This window comes from Anomaloglossus baeobatrachus, chromosome 6 (genome assembly GCF_048569485.1).
Source record: "Anomaloglossus baeobatrachus isolate aAnoBae1 chromosome 6, aAnoBae1.hap1, whole genome shotgun sequence".
Classification (NCBI taxonomy): Eukaryota; Metazoa; Chordata; class Amphibia; order Anura; family Aromobatidae; genus Anomaloglossus; species Anomaloglossus baeobatrachus.
In genome coordinates this window covers 131,445,157-131,464,363 of record NC_134358.1, presented here as the reverse complement: position 1 = coordinate 131,464,363, position 19,207 = coordinate 131,445,157, and the positions used below count along the sequence as shown (strand labels likewise).

General features: G+C 45.5%; 1 protein-coding gene across 1 annotated transcript in view; it reads right to left on the bottom strand.

Annotated features, from left to right (window-relative positions):
• NSMAF (neutral sphingomyelinase activation associated factor) overlaps positions 1-19,207 on the bottom strand; it is a 180,542-nt gene that overhangs the window by 146,249 nt on the left and 15,086 nt on the right. Inside the window, exons 4-10 of the mRNA XM_075316032.1 lie at positions 18,909-18,964; positions 18,775-18,811; positions 17,208-17,258; positions 8,348-8,419; positions 5,172-5,219; positions 5,034-5,086; positions 1,487-1,616 (exon numbers count right to left, since the gene is read on the bottom strand). Coding sequence (XP_075172147.1) covers positions 1,487-1,616; positions 5,034-5,086; positions 5,172-5,219; positions 8,348-8,419; positions 17,208-17,258; positions 18,775-18,811; positions 18,909-18,964 — 447 coding nt within the window. The remainder of the gene's footprint in view (positions 1-1,486; positions 1,617-5,033; positions 5,087-5,171; positions 5,220-8,347; positions 8,420-17,207; positions 17,259-18,774; positions 18,812-18,908; positions 18,965-19,207) is intronic.

The following is a 19,207-nucleotide window of genomic DNA, read 5'->3' as shown; positions in this document are numbered from 1 at the left end:
AAACGAGATTGGACGATGAAACTTTACATTTATTCCACGTACTCTCCACTGATGTAATACCAATATAAGAAGTGTGTTGACAAGTACTGCAAGCCTAGCAAAAAGAAGGATTTCAGTTGTGCCTCAAACCAGGCATCCGTAGCAGCCATAACCTCAGAAATGATGTGAAACTTGGTACCCTTAAGGTGTTTCTTCAGGTTTGGAAACAAATGATAGTTGGAGGGAGCTAGATCTGGGGAATAAGGTGGGAGGTCAAGCAGGTGGAAGCCCAGTTCTGCCAGTATTGCCATGGTCGCTTGTGCAATGTGAGCGGAGGTGTTGTCTTGCTGGAACAAGATTTCTTTGGACAGCTTGATGCACCTTTTGGCTTTCAGAGATGCCTTTAATTAATCCAAAAGTTCAATGTAATACCTTGCATTGATGGTGGAACCCTTTTGGAGGTAGTCCACTAGCAACATGCCCTCCTTATCCCAGAACACAGACGCCATCACGTTAGTTGCTGATTTTTGCAGCCTGAACTTCTTTGTACGAAGAGAACCACTGTACTTCCACTCTTTTGACTGCTCCTTGTTTTCAGGGTCATACAAATCCAGGTCTCATCCATAATGTCCAGTTGATCCAGAAAGTTCTTATCAGTCCGGAAACGCTGACAAATGGACTGGGAAGTTTTCACTCGCATGCTTCTCTGATCTGTCGTCAAACATTTGGGGACCCACTTTGCAGATAGCTTCCTCATGTCCAAATGTTCATGGATAATGACACAAACACGTTCACATACAATCCCCATGATGTCTGCTATCGCTTTAGCTGAAATTCGTTGATTCTCCAGTATGAGGTTGTGCACAGCATCGACAAGCTCCACAACAACCACTCTTGGTCGTCCAGGACGTTCCTCATCATTGGTACTGAAGAAGCCCATTTTCAATTTAACAACCCAGTTCTTAACCGTGGAACATGAAGGGCATTGATCTCCCAATGTCTGCGACATATCACCATGAATATCCTTCGTTGACTTTCCTTGCAGAAACATGCATTTTATTACTCCTCTGCTCTCAGTTGCTGTGAATATCGCATTAGACTCCGCCATTTTGTTTTCCCGCGTGCGTAGAACACTGTTGCCATAAGCAACAAACACAATTTTGAAAACATTAGGCACAAGGTTTTCATGTGATGTAACATTCGTTACCATAGAAACAAAAAAAGAAAAAGCTGAAGACTTATCAGCAGCTCCTCGTATATTCAGTTCCACTGGTAGCTATTATCTTGAGGGTCCGTGTTCTCAGCTCACAGTGTGCTGTTTGAGGTGCACCCTTTATGTTGTATACTGTATTGTCCGTTATTTTAAGTTATGTTTTAACCAGCTCATTGTTTGCTACACTTCTCTATAAACTAAGACAACAATGGCTGCGGCTTACACTGCTTGCCCTGCCAAACCCCCATTCCCACCAAATATATTGTTAAAAAATATAAGCAAGTGATTTCTTACTGGGTATCCATTTAAAGGCTGGAAATAGAGATATTTTTCGGTGATGCACACGTGGCCCGGGTTGGAGACCAGCGGTGTTATCATCTCTGCTTCACATTCCATGATCCACTTTTCACACACACTCTGAAAGCTGGTAAATTTAAGAAAAGCATCACAAAATGAATCTCACCCAGGAAACGATACTTAAGGAAAAATTAAGTTAACTACCTTGTAACAATGTCTGAGCTCCTGATTTTGCCATTTTCTTCCCCTTTGTGCTATGTCGCACCCCTGCACAGATATTCCCATGCTTCTTCTGGAGCGCATTGAGTGCAATCTCATGCTTGTTGTCCAAATTGTAGTTTCTCCAGAGTGTTCTCTGGGGGCGTGCACTTTCACACCTCCTTCCCACAAGCTACCAATCACAGCTCAGCAGTGTTTGAGACAGACAGACTGCTACATCAGCTGCTGAGCTGTGATTGGCAGTGTGTGGGAGAGGGGTGAAAGCACACGCCCCCAGAAGACTCTGGAGAAACGCCCATTTAGACTGTAAAGCAGAGATTTCACATACTGCATGCCACAAAAACAATATGTGAAATAAAAAATATTTTACAAGGTACTTAATGATGTTTTTTGAGCAAGTGACTCATATGCTTTACAACTCTATATTACTGCTAGAGCAGCATGCAATAACGGGATCTAAATGCAGGAAAATATCTACATTGTACCAGCTACTAATATTTCTTATAGACACAAACCCAAATTGTCAGTCCAGCTCTCAGGAGACAATGCAGGATATACATGGTGAGGGCTATGCTCTGCCGTGCACAGATGTAAAAATGTTTCTGCATCAGAGATCCAATAGGGAAGAATCAAGGATGAACAAGTGGCAAAGACCAGCTCCATGAGAGCAAATAGGGCTGACAATAGTAGCTATAAGCAGGTTACTGCCTATACTAGACACTGGAAGGCAACGTCTACAGTACTATCGGCTTACCAGAAAGACTGCTCAAGGTTACCACTCGCATACATTCGGGAGTCTTTTTTTAGCTGGAGGTATGATGGAAACAAACCATAATGTCTATGGTACCAAGATACTCTTATTTTTTTTAATTCTTAAGAAAAATGAATTGGCAGCGTTAGACATTACCGCTTCGGTGTGCAATCTTATGCAATTGTGAAGTATAGTATTCTTACCAGAGACATTGGGACCCATCATTGTATGAGCCATAGCAGAAAGTACGGTAGCTAACAAACAGCAGCTCTCCATGTGAGGTATCTGATAGGCATCCTGCAATCCTGAATACACTCTAGAGTGCAAGGAAATCAGTGACTGAGGTCTGAAAAGTGGTCACCTTTGTGAAACAATCCCTCTAAAAGGGAACCTGTCAGATTCATGCTGCTCTAAACACAAGCAGCAAGAACATGCCCAGGCCTACCCTTACAATAAACTACACTTTACAACATAAATGCTGCAAGCTAGGAACAAAAGAAAGATGGGGGTCGTGCAGCACACGCCTCCCCGTGCCCTGTCTCAGTTAAGGCTCATTCAGATGAAAATTCCGTTTGTCCTGGTCAGTTCCTTTTTTTTTGTGGACCTACTGGCAAGATCATGTTTTTGCTGTGTTTTGTGTAGGATCGGATGGCACACAGAAGTGCTTCCGTGTGCTATCCATGCTCGCATATCTGCTCCGTTATTATGGAACATGTCCTATTCTGTTTTGCAAAAGGCGGACAGTGTCACAATACAAGTCAAAGGGGCTGCAAAATACAAGGAAGCCACACAGAAGCACTTCTGTGTGTCTTCTGTCTATGGATGCCCCTGCCAGCCTTGCAGCGGCTCACAGCAGTGTGAGCAGCTGCGGGGATGACGAGTGCTGCCGTTGCCGTCGTGAGGTTAGCTAATTTCCTGACCTGTGGTGATGAGCGCTGACGTCACGAGTTCAGCGGAGATAGTCACTGACTTCTATGCCCGCCGCGTTCTCACCTCAACTCTCGCGGGTGGCCCGAGGCTGTGACTAGCGGTCACATCAGGCTCCCACAATACTTTGAGTGAGAACGTGGCGGCCATGGAACTCCGTGACAAGCGCTGACGTCACGAGTTCAGCGGAGTTCATCGCCGCAGGTAATGTACCTAGCTAACCTCATGAAGTTGGTGCTCGTCATCCCCTATGGTGACCTGGCCTGACGTAATGATGTTAGCGCAGATCACTGCATTGCTCTCCCAGCCAATGGGGAACATTCTGTTCTTTATTGACTGGGACAATCAGTATTGATAGTCGTTGGACCCGGATTTGTTTTTTTCTTTTCAATAAATTGGTGAAAAAGGGTATGTGTTGGGGAGTGTTTTTCAAAAAAAAAAATTACTGACTGGGTTATTGATGTCGGGGTATCTGATAGATGCATGGACATCACCCTAACCCCAGGGCTTGATGGCAGTAGACATTACACAGCTGGTATCAACCCCATATATTACCCAGTTTTCCACCGCACCAGGGCAACGGAATGAGCCGGGGCGAAGCGCCAGGATTGGCGCATCTAATGGATGCGCCAATTCTATAGCGGCTGCGGCCTGCTATTTTTAGGCTGGGGAGGGTCCAACAACCATGGACCTCTCTAGTCGGAGAATACCAGACCACAGCTATTTGCTTTACCTTGGCTGGTGGTCCAATTGGGGGGGGACGACACCCCACGTTTTTGGTTTTAAATTGTTTCTTTAAATTTAAAATAACACTGAAGGGTGCCCTCTGTTTTGGATTACCAGCCAAGGTGAGGCTGCCGCAGTCTGCTTCACCTTAGCTGGCTACAAAAAAATTGGGGGGACCCCACGTCTTTTTTTGGGGGGGGGGGGAAGAATTTGTGATTAATAGCAAGGCTAAAAAGTGCCGCATGAGAGGCACTAAAGGGTGCAAGATTACAAAATGAAGGGGAGTGGGACATTATATATGTCTTTCTTATCTATGTATCCAGCTATCTTTCTAGCTTTTGACTGTATGTAACCCTCCTTCCGTTTTTTTTACCGGTCCGCAAAAAAACCCAGAAGGCACACGGAATACGGAATGGAAGCGGTTGTCACACGGAGGCATATGAGGAAAAACAAGACCGTTTTTTACGGACCGCAAAAGCGGGATAGTCGTGTAAATTTACCCTTAATCAAACAGTTTATCACTATTAATTGTTGCGACTTTTTACATTTATACATTAGTCCTGTCCACTTTTTGAAAAACATGCAAAAGCTTAGCGAGGGAGGGGGCATGAAGGTCAAATTCATCACAATTTGTGGCATAACAGTGGCATGAATTACGACAAATGTACACCATATACCGAAACAAGCACACAAAACGCCTGCCTTGATAAATTAGGGACCTGGAGATATTCCATCTGCCTGCAGGTCAGGAGCGTGAATCTGATTTTTAAAATGATCAAACATATTTTCCTTTTTTTATATTAATTAGAAGCAATAAATGATCCCATGCTGATAAACAATATTTCTCCCTAGGTGGTGGGCGTCATGGACTCCTCAGTGTCTTTTCTATATCATCCAATAGGTGCACATACTTTCACTAACCTGTTTTTGTCAAACGATGCCCTTGCCAAGCGAGACTGCAGAATAGCAGTAATCTGGTGTCAGGAAAAAAAAATAAATGGTTATGTAAAAACAGAAAAATCATTTATTAAAAGGTAAAACAGAAAAAGAAAATCGTACCATGGCCGTCTGATCTCCGAGTTTTTCTAGACGTGAAGCCCTTTGAAGCTGTGAATTAAAAATAATCAGACTAGGTGTTCCTATGAAAATGCAGACACTTCCTGTACGCTGCCACTTACAGATCGAATGATATGGACTGTTACAGAATGAAAAATATTAGCGCCTCAGTCACTCATGCAAAACTTGAAAGAAACTTCCCGAGTCTCAGAATTACATCAGATTTTTGTTGGCAGACGCTGATTATAATGTAATAAAGGATGAGAAGCGGAATCTAATATCAGACAGGACTTATTTTACCAACTGATTTCTGAGAAAAGCACCAACAAAACTTAAAAGAAAACATACTCCACATCTACTCTAGATTCACTTTCTTCAGCATAAAGAAAAAAAATGTATGTATGTATGTATGTATAATATATATATATATATATATATATATATATATATATATATATATATATATATATATATATATATATATATATATATATATATATATATATATATATATATATATATATATTCGCTTTATAAGATGCACCTTTGTTCCCCCAAATTTTGGGGGAAAGTAGGGAGTGCGTCTTATATTTTACTGTGGGCAGCAGCATGGGGGCCATATCTAACACAGGGGAATGTGTGCAATCCATAGGGGGCCATAGGCAGCACAGGGGAACGTATACAATCCATAGGGGGCCATAGGCAGCACAGGGGAATGTGTGCAATCCATAGGGGGCCATATCCAGGGGGGCTAATTTTAGGATGGGAGGCTATGAGGGTCATATACCCTATATGATTTGTTAGACAGACACTGGCATTATAAGATGGACCCCATTTAACAAAAAAAAAAAAAAATATAAAATAAAAAAAAAAATATCTTTTCCTTCACCAAATTTGGGGGTGCGTCTTATAAAGCGAAAAATATGGTAGGTTATGTATGTATGTATGTATGTATGTATGTATGTATGTATGTATGTATGTATGTATGTGTATATATATACATATACATATATATATATATATATATATATATACATATATATGTGTATGTGTATATATATATATATATATATATATATATATATATATATATATATATATATATATATATATATATATATATATATACACACACATATATATATACATACACATATTATATATATGCACACATATATATATATATATATATATAGATACACATATATATACATATATATATATATATATATATATATATATATATATATATTATATATATATATACACACACACACACACACACACACACACACACACACACATATACATACATACATACATACATACATACATACATATATACATATATATATATGATCACCCATTTGAAACATTACAATTAAAGCCACGTATACCAACTCTTACAAAGGTTTATTTTTCCCTGGAGCAAAAAAACAGTATAAACATAAAAAAATAAAAATATTCACCTTCTAATTCCATTCCATTCTAACTTCTTTAGTTCTAACTTTCCCTTTACGTTGCTGAATGTCCAAATAACTGCTGCAGCCAAATCACGACAAGTTTTATTTGTTTGGCTCAAGACCATTAAGGCAAGTGACTGGCTGCAGTGGTCACATGGATGCACAGGAAGTAATCACTGCAACAAAGTCAACAAAAACCAGTAGGAAACAGCGGGAATCAAAAGATAACAATTTATTTTATTCCATACTGATCCCTGGTGTAAGAAATAATTTAAAAAAAAAAAATAGCAACTATGCTTCTCATTAGAAAAAGAACAAATGAGCTGGAGCATAAGTTGGCATACATGTGGCATGTAGGTGCATGTTCACAGTGACCCTTTAACAGACAAAACCTAAGAAGAAACAAAAGGAGAAAAAACCCTGCAGTAAGTAAATAATATAAGGTACTCAGTAAACAGTGTTTGATATATATTTAGAAAAAAGCATAAAAGCCATTCCACTGCAACAAGGTGTAGCCCAATAACAACAGTTCTATCCTCGGATATTAAAACCTGGCCTTGTGTCAGCCGACCACAATATAGATTGGGGCAGGATTGGAGCTCAAGTGTTTAATCATGCAGCTATGGGAAGCTATATAAGTGAAATACCTGGCTCCAGAAGGGTGGGGGGGATGCAAGGGGTGTTCATTTTATTACTATCTTCGGTTTTGTTTGTTAAACAGCCACAGTGTGAACATGCTTCTATATGCCGCACGTATACCAATATATGCTCCAGCTCATTTTATTTGGTTTTGCTGTAGTTCCTTGTACAAACAGGGGTGTTGCTTCCCCTTTTAATCTGGCATTTCCCTTAGGCCTCTTTCACACGTCCGTGTCTCCAGTACGTGTTTGGTCCGTTTCCTCACGTGCCGAAGACACGGGCACATGTAGACCCATTAAAATCAATGGGTCTGCGCTTACGTGTTTTGCCATGGACCGCGTGCTCCACACGTAGACATGTCCATTTTTCTCCAGCATCACGGGTGTCACACGGACCGCACGGATGTGATCCGTGTGACACGCACCGGAGAAAACACACGTGTCTGAATTAAAAGGAATTTCTATACTCCCCTTCTCCAGCTCTGCTGTCTCTGCCGTTGCTGTCACTTGCTTCCGACCCACGCTCATTATTTTCATTGCATATTCACTCCATTGCAGGCCGGAAGCAGCAGGGAGTCGGCAGGGAGACCGTAGATCAGAACCACGGACAGCAACACCAGGAACAGGTGACAAGATAACACACGGAGAACGGGAACTATCACGAATAGCACACGAAGAACACATGTGTGCCATAAACACGGCACACAGAGGGCAATATGCACCTTTGACACGTCCGTGAAAAACGTGCGTGATTTTCATGGACATGTGAAAGAGGCCTTACATAACTTCCCATGGGCAGGTTTCTGAACAGTCGGGCCCGGGTCCTGCTCTGCCCTTACCTATTTTGGAGGTTGGTTAACATAAGGTAAGGTTTTTATACTAGACCTTAGGACTATTCAGATTTTGTCACGGTGGGATGGCTTTTATGCGTTTTTATCAGTGTTACTAAGCCTCCATTTTATTTATATGTACTAGTACCATTTACTTAGTGCAGGATATATGCTCATTTGGTTTCTGTGTGTGTTTATTAGACAGCAATTCCTGTCACCTGGAACGCATAGAATCTTTGGGATTCTACCTGTAGAAGGTTCTGTACAACATCATCCACTTTTCTAGAATCCTCCAGCTGAAAGAAAAAATGGCCTCCTCCCTGAAAAAAGAAGTAGGAATGAATGATTTGCATCATATTACACATTAGCATATTGTTTCTAAAGATTCATACGTAGCCTGGGAGCAATCCATTCCCAGGACACCGGAGGCCATGAAAATGAACAGCAGTCAAGTGACGAAAGTACAGTAGATGTGCACGACTGCTCGTGGTTGTAATGCTGATAACATCTTTACCTGACAGCAAGGTGACATCTTGTATATCATAGTGTTATTGTTGAGGTTAGTCAACCAGATCCTGTCAAGTTTTTTTTCTTACCCCCAAACCTGGTAGTTTGTAAAAGTTGTCATTAGTAGTCTACTAGTTGTAACCAGCCAAGGAGGTTGAGACAGAAAGGAGTGAAGTCAAGATGTCCACATTTTATTTCCACCAATATGGTTTAGTTGGTATCCTTGAGGACAGGATATCTTATGAATCTAATGTAGATTCCCATCTTTAGGCACCAATCAAGCTTTATTTGGAAGGGATAGGACGTGGAGAGTCCGATTTTCACATTGTCTGCACCTTCTTGACCACATACAACTAATAGGTATAAAGTCCACTTGTGCCACATGCTGTTGGAGACTGCAAGAAAAGAACTACGAAACTCACTGATAATCGTTTTAGAGACCAAAAAGATCTGACAAGTTCTTTTAAAGCCAAGGATCCACAAGAACAAAAAGGATAACAAGTTAGAAAACTTTTTGGAAATATTTAAAGAGGACATTTCACCACTTTTTGCACAGTAAACTGGATTCCTCATAAAGTGTGTACAGCCACGGCTGCCCGTGTCCCCCAAATGAAGCGACTGATAAACGTAGTTTTCCCTATTTCTTTAATTTCTCCTCTCCGGAGATATTGACTTGTAAAGTTTAGGGCACATAAAATGCTAATTTCCCCATCATCCAAGAGGGTAGTAACAGAGATTCAGCTGTGGGTCCTTTACTTTTCCCCTGCATAATGTAGTCTAATTATATGAAGGCAGCGTCCTATAGGGAATGAAAAAAAGCAAACGTCCTGACAAAAGGTCGGAATTGTTGTTTTTTTTTCCAGTGTGGTGTGGCGAGTCTGATGTGTGTAACCGTATTACACGGAGATCTCCTCACTCCTGACACTTACTGACAGGATAGCATTGCTTCGCTGTCATATCATTACACACAATGCTGTGGTCTATCCAAAGTTTCGGGGAATAATGTGCTGATTGTTTACAGCTCATTGCTAGAGTTGAGCGAGTACCTACCTATTCATACTCACTGTACTCATAATGAGTACTCGTTCCGAATAGCGTGTGCAATGCAATTCAATGGGGGGGGAAACTCACAGTGTAACTAGTAACCGGAGTGCCATATGAGTAGCAAATATTGCAGCATTCGGGTTACTCATTACATTGCGAGTTTTTCCCCATTGACTTGCATTGCACACGCTATTCGGAACGAATACGAATTAGACAGTATGCGTTATGAGTATAGTGACTACGAATAGGTAGGTACTCACTCAACTCTACTCATTACTTATTTTTAAAAAGAATATAAGTATTTAAGGTCTAGCAGTGGTGGATTAATATTGGTCGGCATCGCTGAAGAGCACAGTGAGCTCCTGATCCCAGTGAGCGTCACTATAAATGTGCTCCTGCAAAGTATTGAAGAGTGAACAATCCGGGCCAGCAACGCAAAAATGCTGCTGATCTCAACTGTTAATCAAGCAGAAAGCTTGGGAAGCAGAGAACAGCCAGAGTGTGAGACGAAGGGAATTTTGTTTACTTACCGTAAATTCCTTTTCTTCTAGCTCCTATTGGGAGACCCAGACAATTGGGTGTATAGCTTATGCCTCCGGAGGTCACACAAAGCATTACACTTAAAAGTGTAAACCCCTCCCCTCTGCCTATACACCCTCCCGTGCATCACGGGCTCCTCAGTTTTGGTGCAAAAGCAGGAAGGAGGAAACTTATAAATTGGTCTAAGGTAAATTCAATCCGAAGGATGTTCGGAGAACTTAAACCATGAACCAAAGAACAATTCAACATGAACAACATGTGTACACAAAAGAACAACAGCCCGAAGGGAACAGGGGCGGGTGCTGGGTCTCCCAATAGGAGCTAGAAGAAAAGGAATTTACGGTAAGTAAACAATATTCCCTTCTTCTTTGTCGCTCCATTGGGAGACCCAGACAATTGGGACGTCCAAAAGCAGTCCCTGGGTGGGTAAAAGAATACCCCGGTAATAGAGCCGAAAGACGGCCCCTTCCTACAGGTGGGCAACCGCCGCCTGGAGGACTCGCCTACCTAAGCTGGCATCTGCCGAAGCGTAGGTATGCACCTGATAGTGTTTCGTGAAAGTGTGCAGACTCGACCAGGTAGCCGCCTGACACACCTGCTGAGCCGTAGCCTGGTGCCGCAATGCCCAGGACGCACCCACGGCTCTGGTAGAATGGCTTTCAGTCCTGAAGGAACCGGAAGGCCAGAAGAACGGTAGGCTTCAAAAATTGGTTCCTTGATCCACCGAGCCAAGATTGACTTGGAAGCCTGCGACCCTTTACGCTGGCCAGCGACAAGGACAAAGAGCGCATCCGAGCGGCGCAGGGGCGCCGTACGAGAAATGTAGAGCCGGAGTGCTCTCACAAGATCTAACAAGTGCAAATCCTTTTCACATTGGTGAACTGGATGAGGACAAAAAGAAGGTAAGGAGATATCCTGATTGAGATGAAAAGGGGATACCACCTTAGGGAGAAATTCCGGAACCGGACGCAGAACCACCTTGTCCAGGTGAAACACCAGGAAGGGGGCTTTGCATGACAGTGCAGCTAGCTCAGACACTCTGCGAAGTGATGTGACTGCCACTAGGAAGACCACCTTCTGCGAGAGGCGAGAAAGAGAAATATCTCTCATTGGCTCGAAAGGTGGTTTCTGAAGAACCGTTAGCACCCTGTTCAGTTCCCAGGGTTCTAGCGGGCGCTTGTAAGGGGGGGACTATGTGGCAAACCCCCTGCAGGGACGTGCGTACTTGCGGAAGCCTTGCTAGACGCTTTTGAAAAAATACAGAGAGCGCCGAGACTTGTCCCTTAAGAGAGCCGAGAAACAGCCCCTTTTCCATTCCGGATTGAAGGAAAGACAGAAAAGTGGGCAAGGCAAATGGCCAGGGAATAAAACCCTGATCAGAGCACCAGGATAAGAAGATCCTCCACGTCCTGTGGTAGATCTTGGCTGACGTTGGTTTCCTGGCCTGTCTCATAGTGGCAATGACCTCTTGAGATAACCCTGAAGACGCTAGGATCCAGGACTCAATGGCCACACAGTCAGGTTGAGGGCCGCAGAATTCAGATGGAAAAATGGCCCTTGAGACAGCAAGTCTGGTCGGTCTGGTAGTGCCCACGGTTGACCCACCGTGAGATGCCACAGATCCGGGTACCACGACCTCCTCGGCCAGTCTGGGGCGACGAGGATGGCGCGGCGGCAGTCGGACCTGATCTTGCGTAACACTCTGGGCAGCAGTGCCAGAGGAGGAAAGACATAAGGCAGTCGAAACTGCGACCAATCCTGAACTAAGGCGTCTGCCGCCAGAGCTCTGTGATCTTGAGACCGTGCCATGAATGCCGGGACCTTGTTGTTGTGCCGGGACGCCATTCGGTCGACGTCCGGCTTCCCCCAGCGGCAACAGATCTCTTGAAACACGTCCGGGTGAAGAGACCATTCCCCTGCGTCCATGCCCTGGCGACTGAGAAAGTCCGCTTCCCAGTTTTCCACGCCCGGGATGTGAACTGCGGAGATGGTGGAGGCTGTGGCTTCCACCCACAGCAGAATCCGCCGAACTTCCTGGAAGGCTTGCCGACTGCGTGTGCCGCCTTGGTGGTTGATGTATGCCACCGCCGTGGCGTTGTCCGACTGAATTCGGATCTGCCTGCCTTCCAGCCACGGCTGGAACGCCTTCAGGGCTAGATACACTGCCCTTATCTCCAGAACATTGATCTGAAGGGAGGACTCTGGCTGAGTCCAGGTACCCTGAGCCCTGTGGTGGAGGAAGACCGCTCCCCACCCTGACAGACTCGCGTCCGTCGTGACCACAGCCCAGGATGGGGGCAGCAAGGATTTCCCCTTCGACAAAGAAGTGGGAAGAAGCCACCACTGAAGGGAGGCCTTGGCTGCCCGAGAAAGGGAGACGTTCCTGTCGAGGGACGTCGATTTCCTGTCCCATTTGCGGAGAATGTCCCATTGAAGTGGACGCAGATGAAACTGTGCAAATGGAACTGCCTCCATTGCTGCCACCATCTTCCCTAGGAAGTGCATGAGGCGTCTCAAGGGGTGCGACTGGGCTCGGAGGAGAGATTGCACCCCTGTCTGTAGTGATCGCTGTTTGTCCAGCGGAAGTTTCACTATCGCTGGGAGAGTATGAAACTCCATCCCGAGATATGTCAGCGATTGTGTCGGTGTCAGTTTTGACTTTGGGAAATTGATGATCCACCCGAACCTCTGGAGTGTCTCCAGAGCAATGTTCAGGCTGTGTTGGCATGCCACCCGAGAGGGGGCCTTGACAAGAAGATCGTCCAAGTAAGGGATCACTGAGTGTCCCTGAGAGTGTAGGACTGCAACCACTGTTGCCATGACCTTGGTGAAGACCCGTGGGGCTGTTGCCAGGCCGAAAGGCAGTGCCACGAACTGAAGGTGTTCGTCCCCGATGGCGAAACGCAGGAAGCGCTGATGCTCTGGTGCAATCGGCACGTGGAGATAAGCATCCCTGATGTCGATTGAGGTTAGGAAGTCTCCTTGGGACATCGAGGCGATGACGGAGCGGAGAGATTCCATCCGGAATCGTCTGGTTTTCACGTGTCTGTTGAGCAGTTTGAGGTCCAGGACGGGACGGAACGATCCGTCCTTTTTTGGTACGACAAACAAGTTGGAGTAAAAACCGTGACCCCATTGCTGAAGGGGAACGGGGATAACTACTCCTTCTGCCTTCAGAGTGTTCACCGCCTGAAGAAGAGCATCGGCTCGCTCGGAAGGGCGGAGATGTTCTGAAGAAACGAATCGGAGGACGAGAATTGAACTCTATCCTGTAACCGTGAGACAGAATGTCTCTCACCCATCGGTCTTGGACATGTGGGCACCAGGCGTCGCAAAAGCGGGAGAGCCTGCCACCGACCGAGGATGCGGTTTGGGGAGTCCGCAAGTCATGAGGAGGCCGCTTTGGGAGCGGTTCCTCCGGCGGTCTTTTTAGGACGTGCCTTAGACCGCCATGAATCAGAGTTCCTCTGACCCTTTTGAGGCCTGTTGGACGAGGAGAATTGAGACCTGCCTGAGGGCCGAAAGGACCGAAACCTCGATTGTACCTTCCGTTGTTGAGGTCTGTTAGGTTTGGACTGGGGTAAGGACGAGTCCTTACCCTTGGATTGTTTAATGATTTCATCCAATTGCTCGCCAAACAGGCGGTCGCCAGAAAACGGCAAACCGGTTAAAAACTTTTTGGAAGCAGAGTCTGCCTTCCATTCACGTAGCCACATGGCCCTGCGGACTGCCACTGAATTGGCGGATGCTACCGCTGTACATCTCGCAGAGTCTAGTACCGCATTCATGGCGTAGGACGCAAACGCCGACGCCTGAGAGGTTAATCACACAACCTGCGTAGTAGCGGCTCGTGTGAGTGCATTAATCTCAGACTGACAAGCTGAGATAGCTTGGAGTGCCCATACGGCTGCAAATGCCGGAGCAAAGGACGCGCCGATAGCCTCATAGATGGATTTCATCAGGAGCTCTATCTGCCTGTCAGTGGCATCCTTGAGTGATGCACCATCTGCCACTGCAACTATGGATCTGGCCGCCAGTCTAGAGACTGGAGGGTCCACCTTGGGACACTGAGCCCAACCCTTGACTACGTCAGGGGGGAAGGGATAACGTGTGTCATGAAGGCGCTTAGTAAAGTGCTTATCCGGAAAAGCTCGGTGCTTCTGGACTGCATCTTTGAAGTCGGAGTGATCAAGAAAAGCACTCCGTGTACGTTTGGGAAACCTAAAATGAAATTTCTCCTGCTGAGAAGCTGACTCCTCAATCGGAAGGGGTGGCGGAGAAAGATCTAACACCTGATTGATGGACGCTATAAGGTCGTTTACTATGGCGTCCCCTTCAGGCGTATCAAGGTTGAGCGCGGCGTCAGGATCAGAGCCCTGATCTGCCGCATCCGCTTCATCTTCAAGAGAGTCCCCATGCTGAGACCATGAACAGTGAGATGAAGTCGAGGGAATCTCCCAGCGAGCCCGCTTAGTCGGTCTGGGACTGCGGTCCGTGTCGGAGTCCTCCCCGTGGGACCTATGAGTCGACCCAGGAGCACTTTGCTGCTCCGACCGAGGGGGGCATGGGGGCAATGAAGCAACAGTGCCCGGGGCCTGTGTTACAGGTCTGGACTGCAAAGCTTCTAGTATCTTAGCAGACCATCTATCCATAGACTCAGAAAGTTTGTCAGCAAATACTGCAAACTCTGTCCCTGTCACCTGGACAGTGGGGGCCGGAGGTTCCACCTGGGCCGGGGGTCCCACCAGTGGCTGAGACTCCGGCTGAGTGAGTGTCACAGGGGCCGAGCATTGCACACAATGAGGGTAGATGGAACCTGCAGGAAGCATTGCCGCACATGAGGTACAGGTTGCAAAGTAAGCCTGTGCTTTGGTACCCTTGCTTTTTGCGGACGACATGCTGTTTCTCCTCTTAGAGCAATCAGTGAGGGTATATAGCCAAACGCTAACAGTGTGGCCGTACAGAGAGAATGTATACAATATAAGCATATAAATATAGACTTCGGCACTCAGGGGGACCAGCACCTAGTAACAGGTGCGGCTTACCGACCGCTCTCAGCGGTTGTGTGACCACCAGATCCCTGCCTGGGCCTCCCAGAGCTGTGGAGCTCAGTTGTCTCCCCTCTGAAGTTCTCCAGCGTCTGAAGTGCTGATAGCAATGGCTGCCGGCGTTCAGAGAGGAGGAGGGAGCCGTGGGCGTGCCTGTAAAAGTGCGGGAATCTGGTGCCCCACGGTGCTCAGTGAGGGGGGAGGAGGATACAAAGTATGCTCCTGCCCTCAGCGCTGACGTCCAGTGCAGCGTCCCGCCCTTACCCCTGACTGGCAGGCCCGGGGGCGGGAATATGCGGCACTAGGCCGCAAAAGCCGGGGACTAAAGTTATAAGCGCGGCCGGCAAACAAGCGCGGCCAGCGCGCCAACACACCCAGCAGCTGCTGCAGTGTCGATTACACAGGCGCTCTATGCGCCGTCCCCAAGGGGACACAGAGTACCTCAGAGTAGCAGGGCCTTGTCTCTGATGATACCCGGTCTCCTGTCCAGCAGATTCCCCCAGGGTCTGCGGAGGGAGCGCGGTCCCAGTGCCTGGTGACCGGTCAGGATCCCACTTCACCCAGAGCCTCTAAGGGATGGGGAAGGAAAACAGCATGTGGCTCCTGCCTATGTACCCGCAATGGGTACCTCAACCTTAACAACACCGCCGACCCGAGTGGGGTGAGAAGGGAGCATGCTGGGGGCCCTGTATGGGCCCACTTTTCTTCCATCCGACATAGTCAGCAGCTGCTGCTGACTAAAAATGTGGAGCTTGCGTGGATGTGTGCCTCCTTCCACAAAGCAATAAAACTGAGGAGCCCGTGATGCACGGGAGGGTGTATAGGCAGAGGGGAGGGGTTTACACTTTTAAGTGTAATGCTTTGTGTGACCTCCGGAGGCATAAGCTATACACCCAATTGTCTGGGTCTCCCAATGGAGCGACAAAGAAAACCCCTTTAAATGCAACGTATCAGCATATGGATTAGTGGTATGGCACCAAAAAAAATTACACCTTTTTGTACAGATCCAACTTATTAGTCATAAGAAATCTAGCGAAAAAGTCATGTGCAACACAAGCTGGAAGGGCAATGAGGGCATGTCAACGCAAATGGACGGCTTCTCATTGACAAGTCCCAATGCACAGCCAACCTGATTTGTTAAAGACTTATGTTAGATTTCTCATGGCTGACATTACATCTCTACAAAGAGGGTATTTTTATATGGGGACAAATCCTTACACAGTCATATCACTACTTCCATATTTAAAAAACACACTGGCAGGCTCCCTTTAAGATAATTCTATAGAAAAAAAGATTCCGGTCTGTGTGAGCGCTAGTAATAGATCTTTGGTCTTTGATCTTTTAAGAAATTTGGTTTTATTATTAACATAAAGCTCTTGTATTAACACAACGCGTTTCAGCAAGTTACACTTGCCATCCTCAGGTGACACCTGAGGATGGCAAGTGTATCTTGCTGAAACGCGTTGTGTTAATACAAGAGCTTTATGTTATTAATAATAAAGCCAAATTTCTTAAAAGATCAAAGACCAAAGATCTATTACTAGCGCTCACACAGACCGGAATCTTTTTTCTATATGCCTACTCCCATAAGGGGATCCGGGTAGAGCTGCTGTGAGTAATAGAATCCATCAGATCATTTGAACTAACAGCGGGAGGACACAGGTCCGCACAGAGCTCCAGGATTCAAAAAGTCTGTCAATCTGAAGCCAGCAGCGGCAACAAACCTGGATCCACCCAGCAAAACAACGGATAACGCCAGCTGAGACAGTCCCTTCATGCCCTGTGGGAGAAAGCATTTCTAAGCACCTACTCCTTACAAATGATGGCGGCTGGCGGCTGTTCTCCAGAGCTGAAAATCACTTTATATGCACACACAATTTTGTGGAGAAGACATTCACAGCAAATCTGCCTCAATATCCGCACCCCAATATAAAAACACGTGTAAATGGGAAACACAAAAGCGACTTACACGCTGAAGATTATATGGAGTAACAATGTTCTGTTCCTTGATGAGATTAACCTAGAAGATCACAACGAAATTATGATTAGACGTGTCACAAATAATCTAAAATGACCCCAGGAAGCAATGCAGGAAGCAGAACTTCCGGAATTAGTTGACAGCGCTCCTGTGCTAGCAAATACTTCTCTTTAAATAAATCCATATATAAATCAGCACTTACTTAATGTCAGACTGTAGCCCCCCGCCTCCCCCCAGCAATCCTTGCTAACAATTAATTTGCTCATACATTTCCAAAAGTAACATGAGGAATTAAAACGTGATCACACTTGGTAGATCATCTGTGTACTAATGTTGGGGGTCAAAATTTAAACACTTTAAAGAGAGCCTGTCACCAGATTTTTCCCTTATGAACTGCAGCCACCACCAGTGAGCTTTTATATACAACATTGCAGAATAGTGTATACAAGAGCCCAGGTCGCTCTGTACAACATAAAAAACCCCAGCTTTTATTATACTCCCCTAGGGGGAGGGGCGGTCTGTTCCGATGGGTGTCAATGCTCTCGGTCCGGTGCCTCCTCCATCTTGTGCAATCACAGTCATCCTTCCCAGCCGTGTGTGGATGATCCGTCCTAGGTTATCCACAGAGAGGCTACCATTGCGCTCCTGTGCATGCACACTTTGATCTGTCCTGCTGAGGGCAGATCAAAGTATTGTAGTGCGCATGCGCGGGCTTTCTTTGACCTTTCCTTGCGCATTACAGTACTTTGCTGTGCCTTCAGCTATGCAGATCAAAAGTGCGTGCGCAGAAGCACAATGGAGGCCTCTGTGTGGATAACATAGGACGCGTCACGAACACGAGGCTGGGCAGGAGGACTGTGATCGCACAAGATGGAGGAGGCGCTGGACCAAAAGCAACGACACTCATCAAACCAGACCGCCCCCTAGGTGAGTATTATAGGGTGTTTTTTTACATTCTACAGATCGGCCTGGTTGCTTATATACAGTATTCTAGAATGCTGTATATAAGAGCTCACTGGTGTGGCCGCAGCTTATAAGGGAAAAACCTAGCGACATGTTCCCTTTAAAAGGGAATTTAGCAATTCGAAAACCTCTGCTTAACCAAATCAGTGCCCCACGGAAAATAAAAGCAATGGATACTCATCTCCAGCAGCAACAATGTTGACACTGCTGTTTGCAGTGGGCAAGCAACACTTTTTGCTGTATTCTTTAAAGTTTTGTCAAAGAGTATCTGCTCTGAAAAAATATTGATAAGCTGCAGCCAATCAGTGACCACGGATGGGCTGCAGTGGTCTTGTGACAACAATGTCACGTCGCCTGCTGGGAACATCAGCACTGCTGGAAGAAACTCATACATATATTGAGCATCAGAAAGCCATGGATTGCTTGAGATCAAACAGTAAACTAAATATGTGGCGAATTCTGCCCTCCTCTGGGTTTTCTGAGACTGTATAATTGACGACATGTTCTTATTAGCGTGTCATTATGAACACAGTAATGGAGGAGCACGCTTTTATACTTCAATATGAGGCTTTGCTTGTCAGTACATAATCCTTACCTGACTGAATACAACCGAAAATCTTTTTTTCTTGTTGCTAAATATGCGGGGAAAAAAGGGGCAGAGATGTAACACACCATTAATATGCTGAATAAAAAGCATTATTTAGTGAAAGCAGATACTAAAGTCCATACTTCCTGAACAGATCTTCCTCTTCCACTTCAATTTTTGAGCAATCTCGCAATGCAATCTGTAACAGCCAGTGAGGAGAAAGAAAAAAAAATATCTTAAAGGATTTTCCCACAAACAAAACTGATTTTAAACATTAAATTGGAATAATAATAATTTCCACAATTAACTGGGTTTTAAAAAAAATGTTCCTGTGCTGAGATAATCTTATATATGTGTGCCTGCTCTGTACTGTGCAATGGATGTGTCTGACCGTAAAGGCACATGGTCTGATCACACCACATCTTTTGAGACGGGGAGGAAG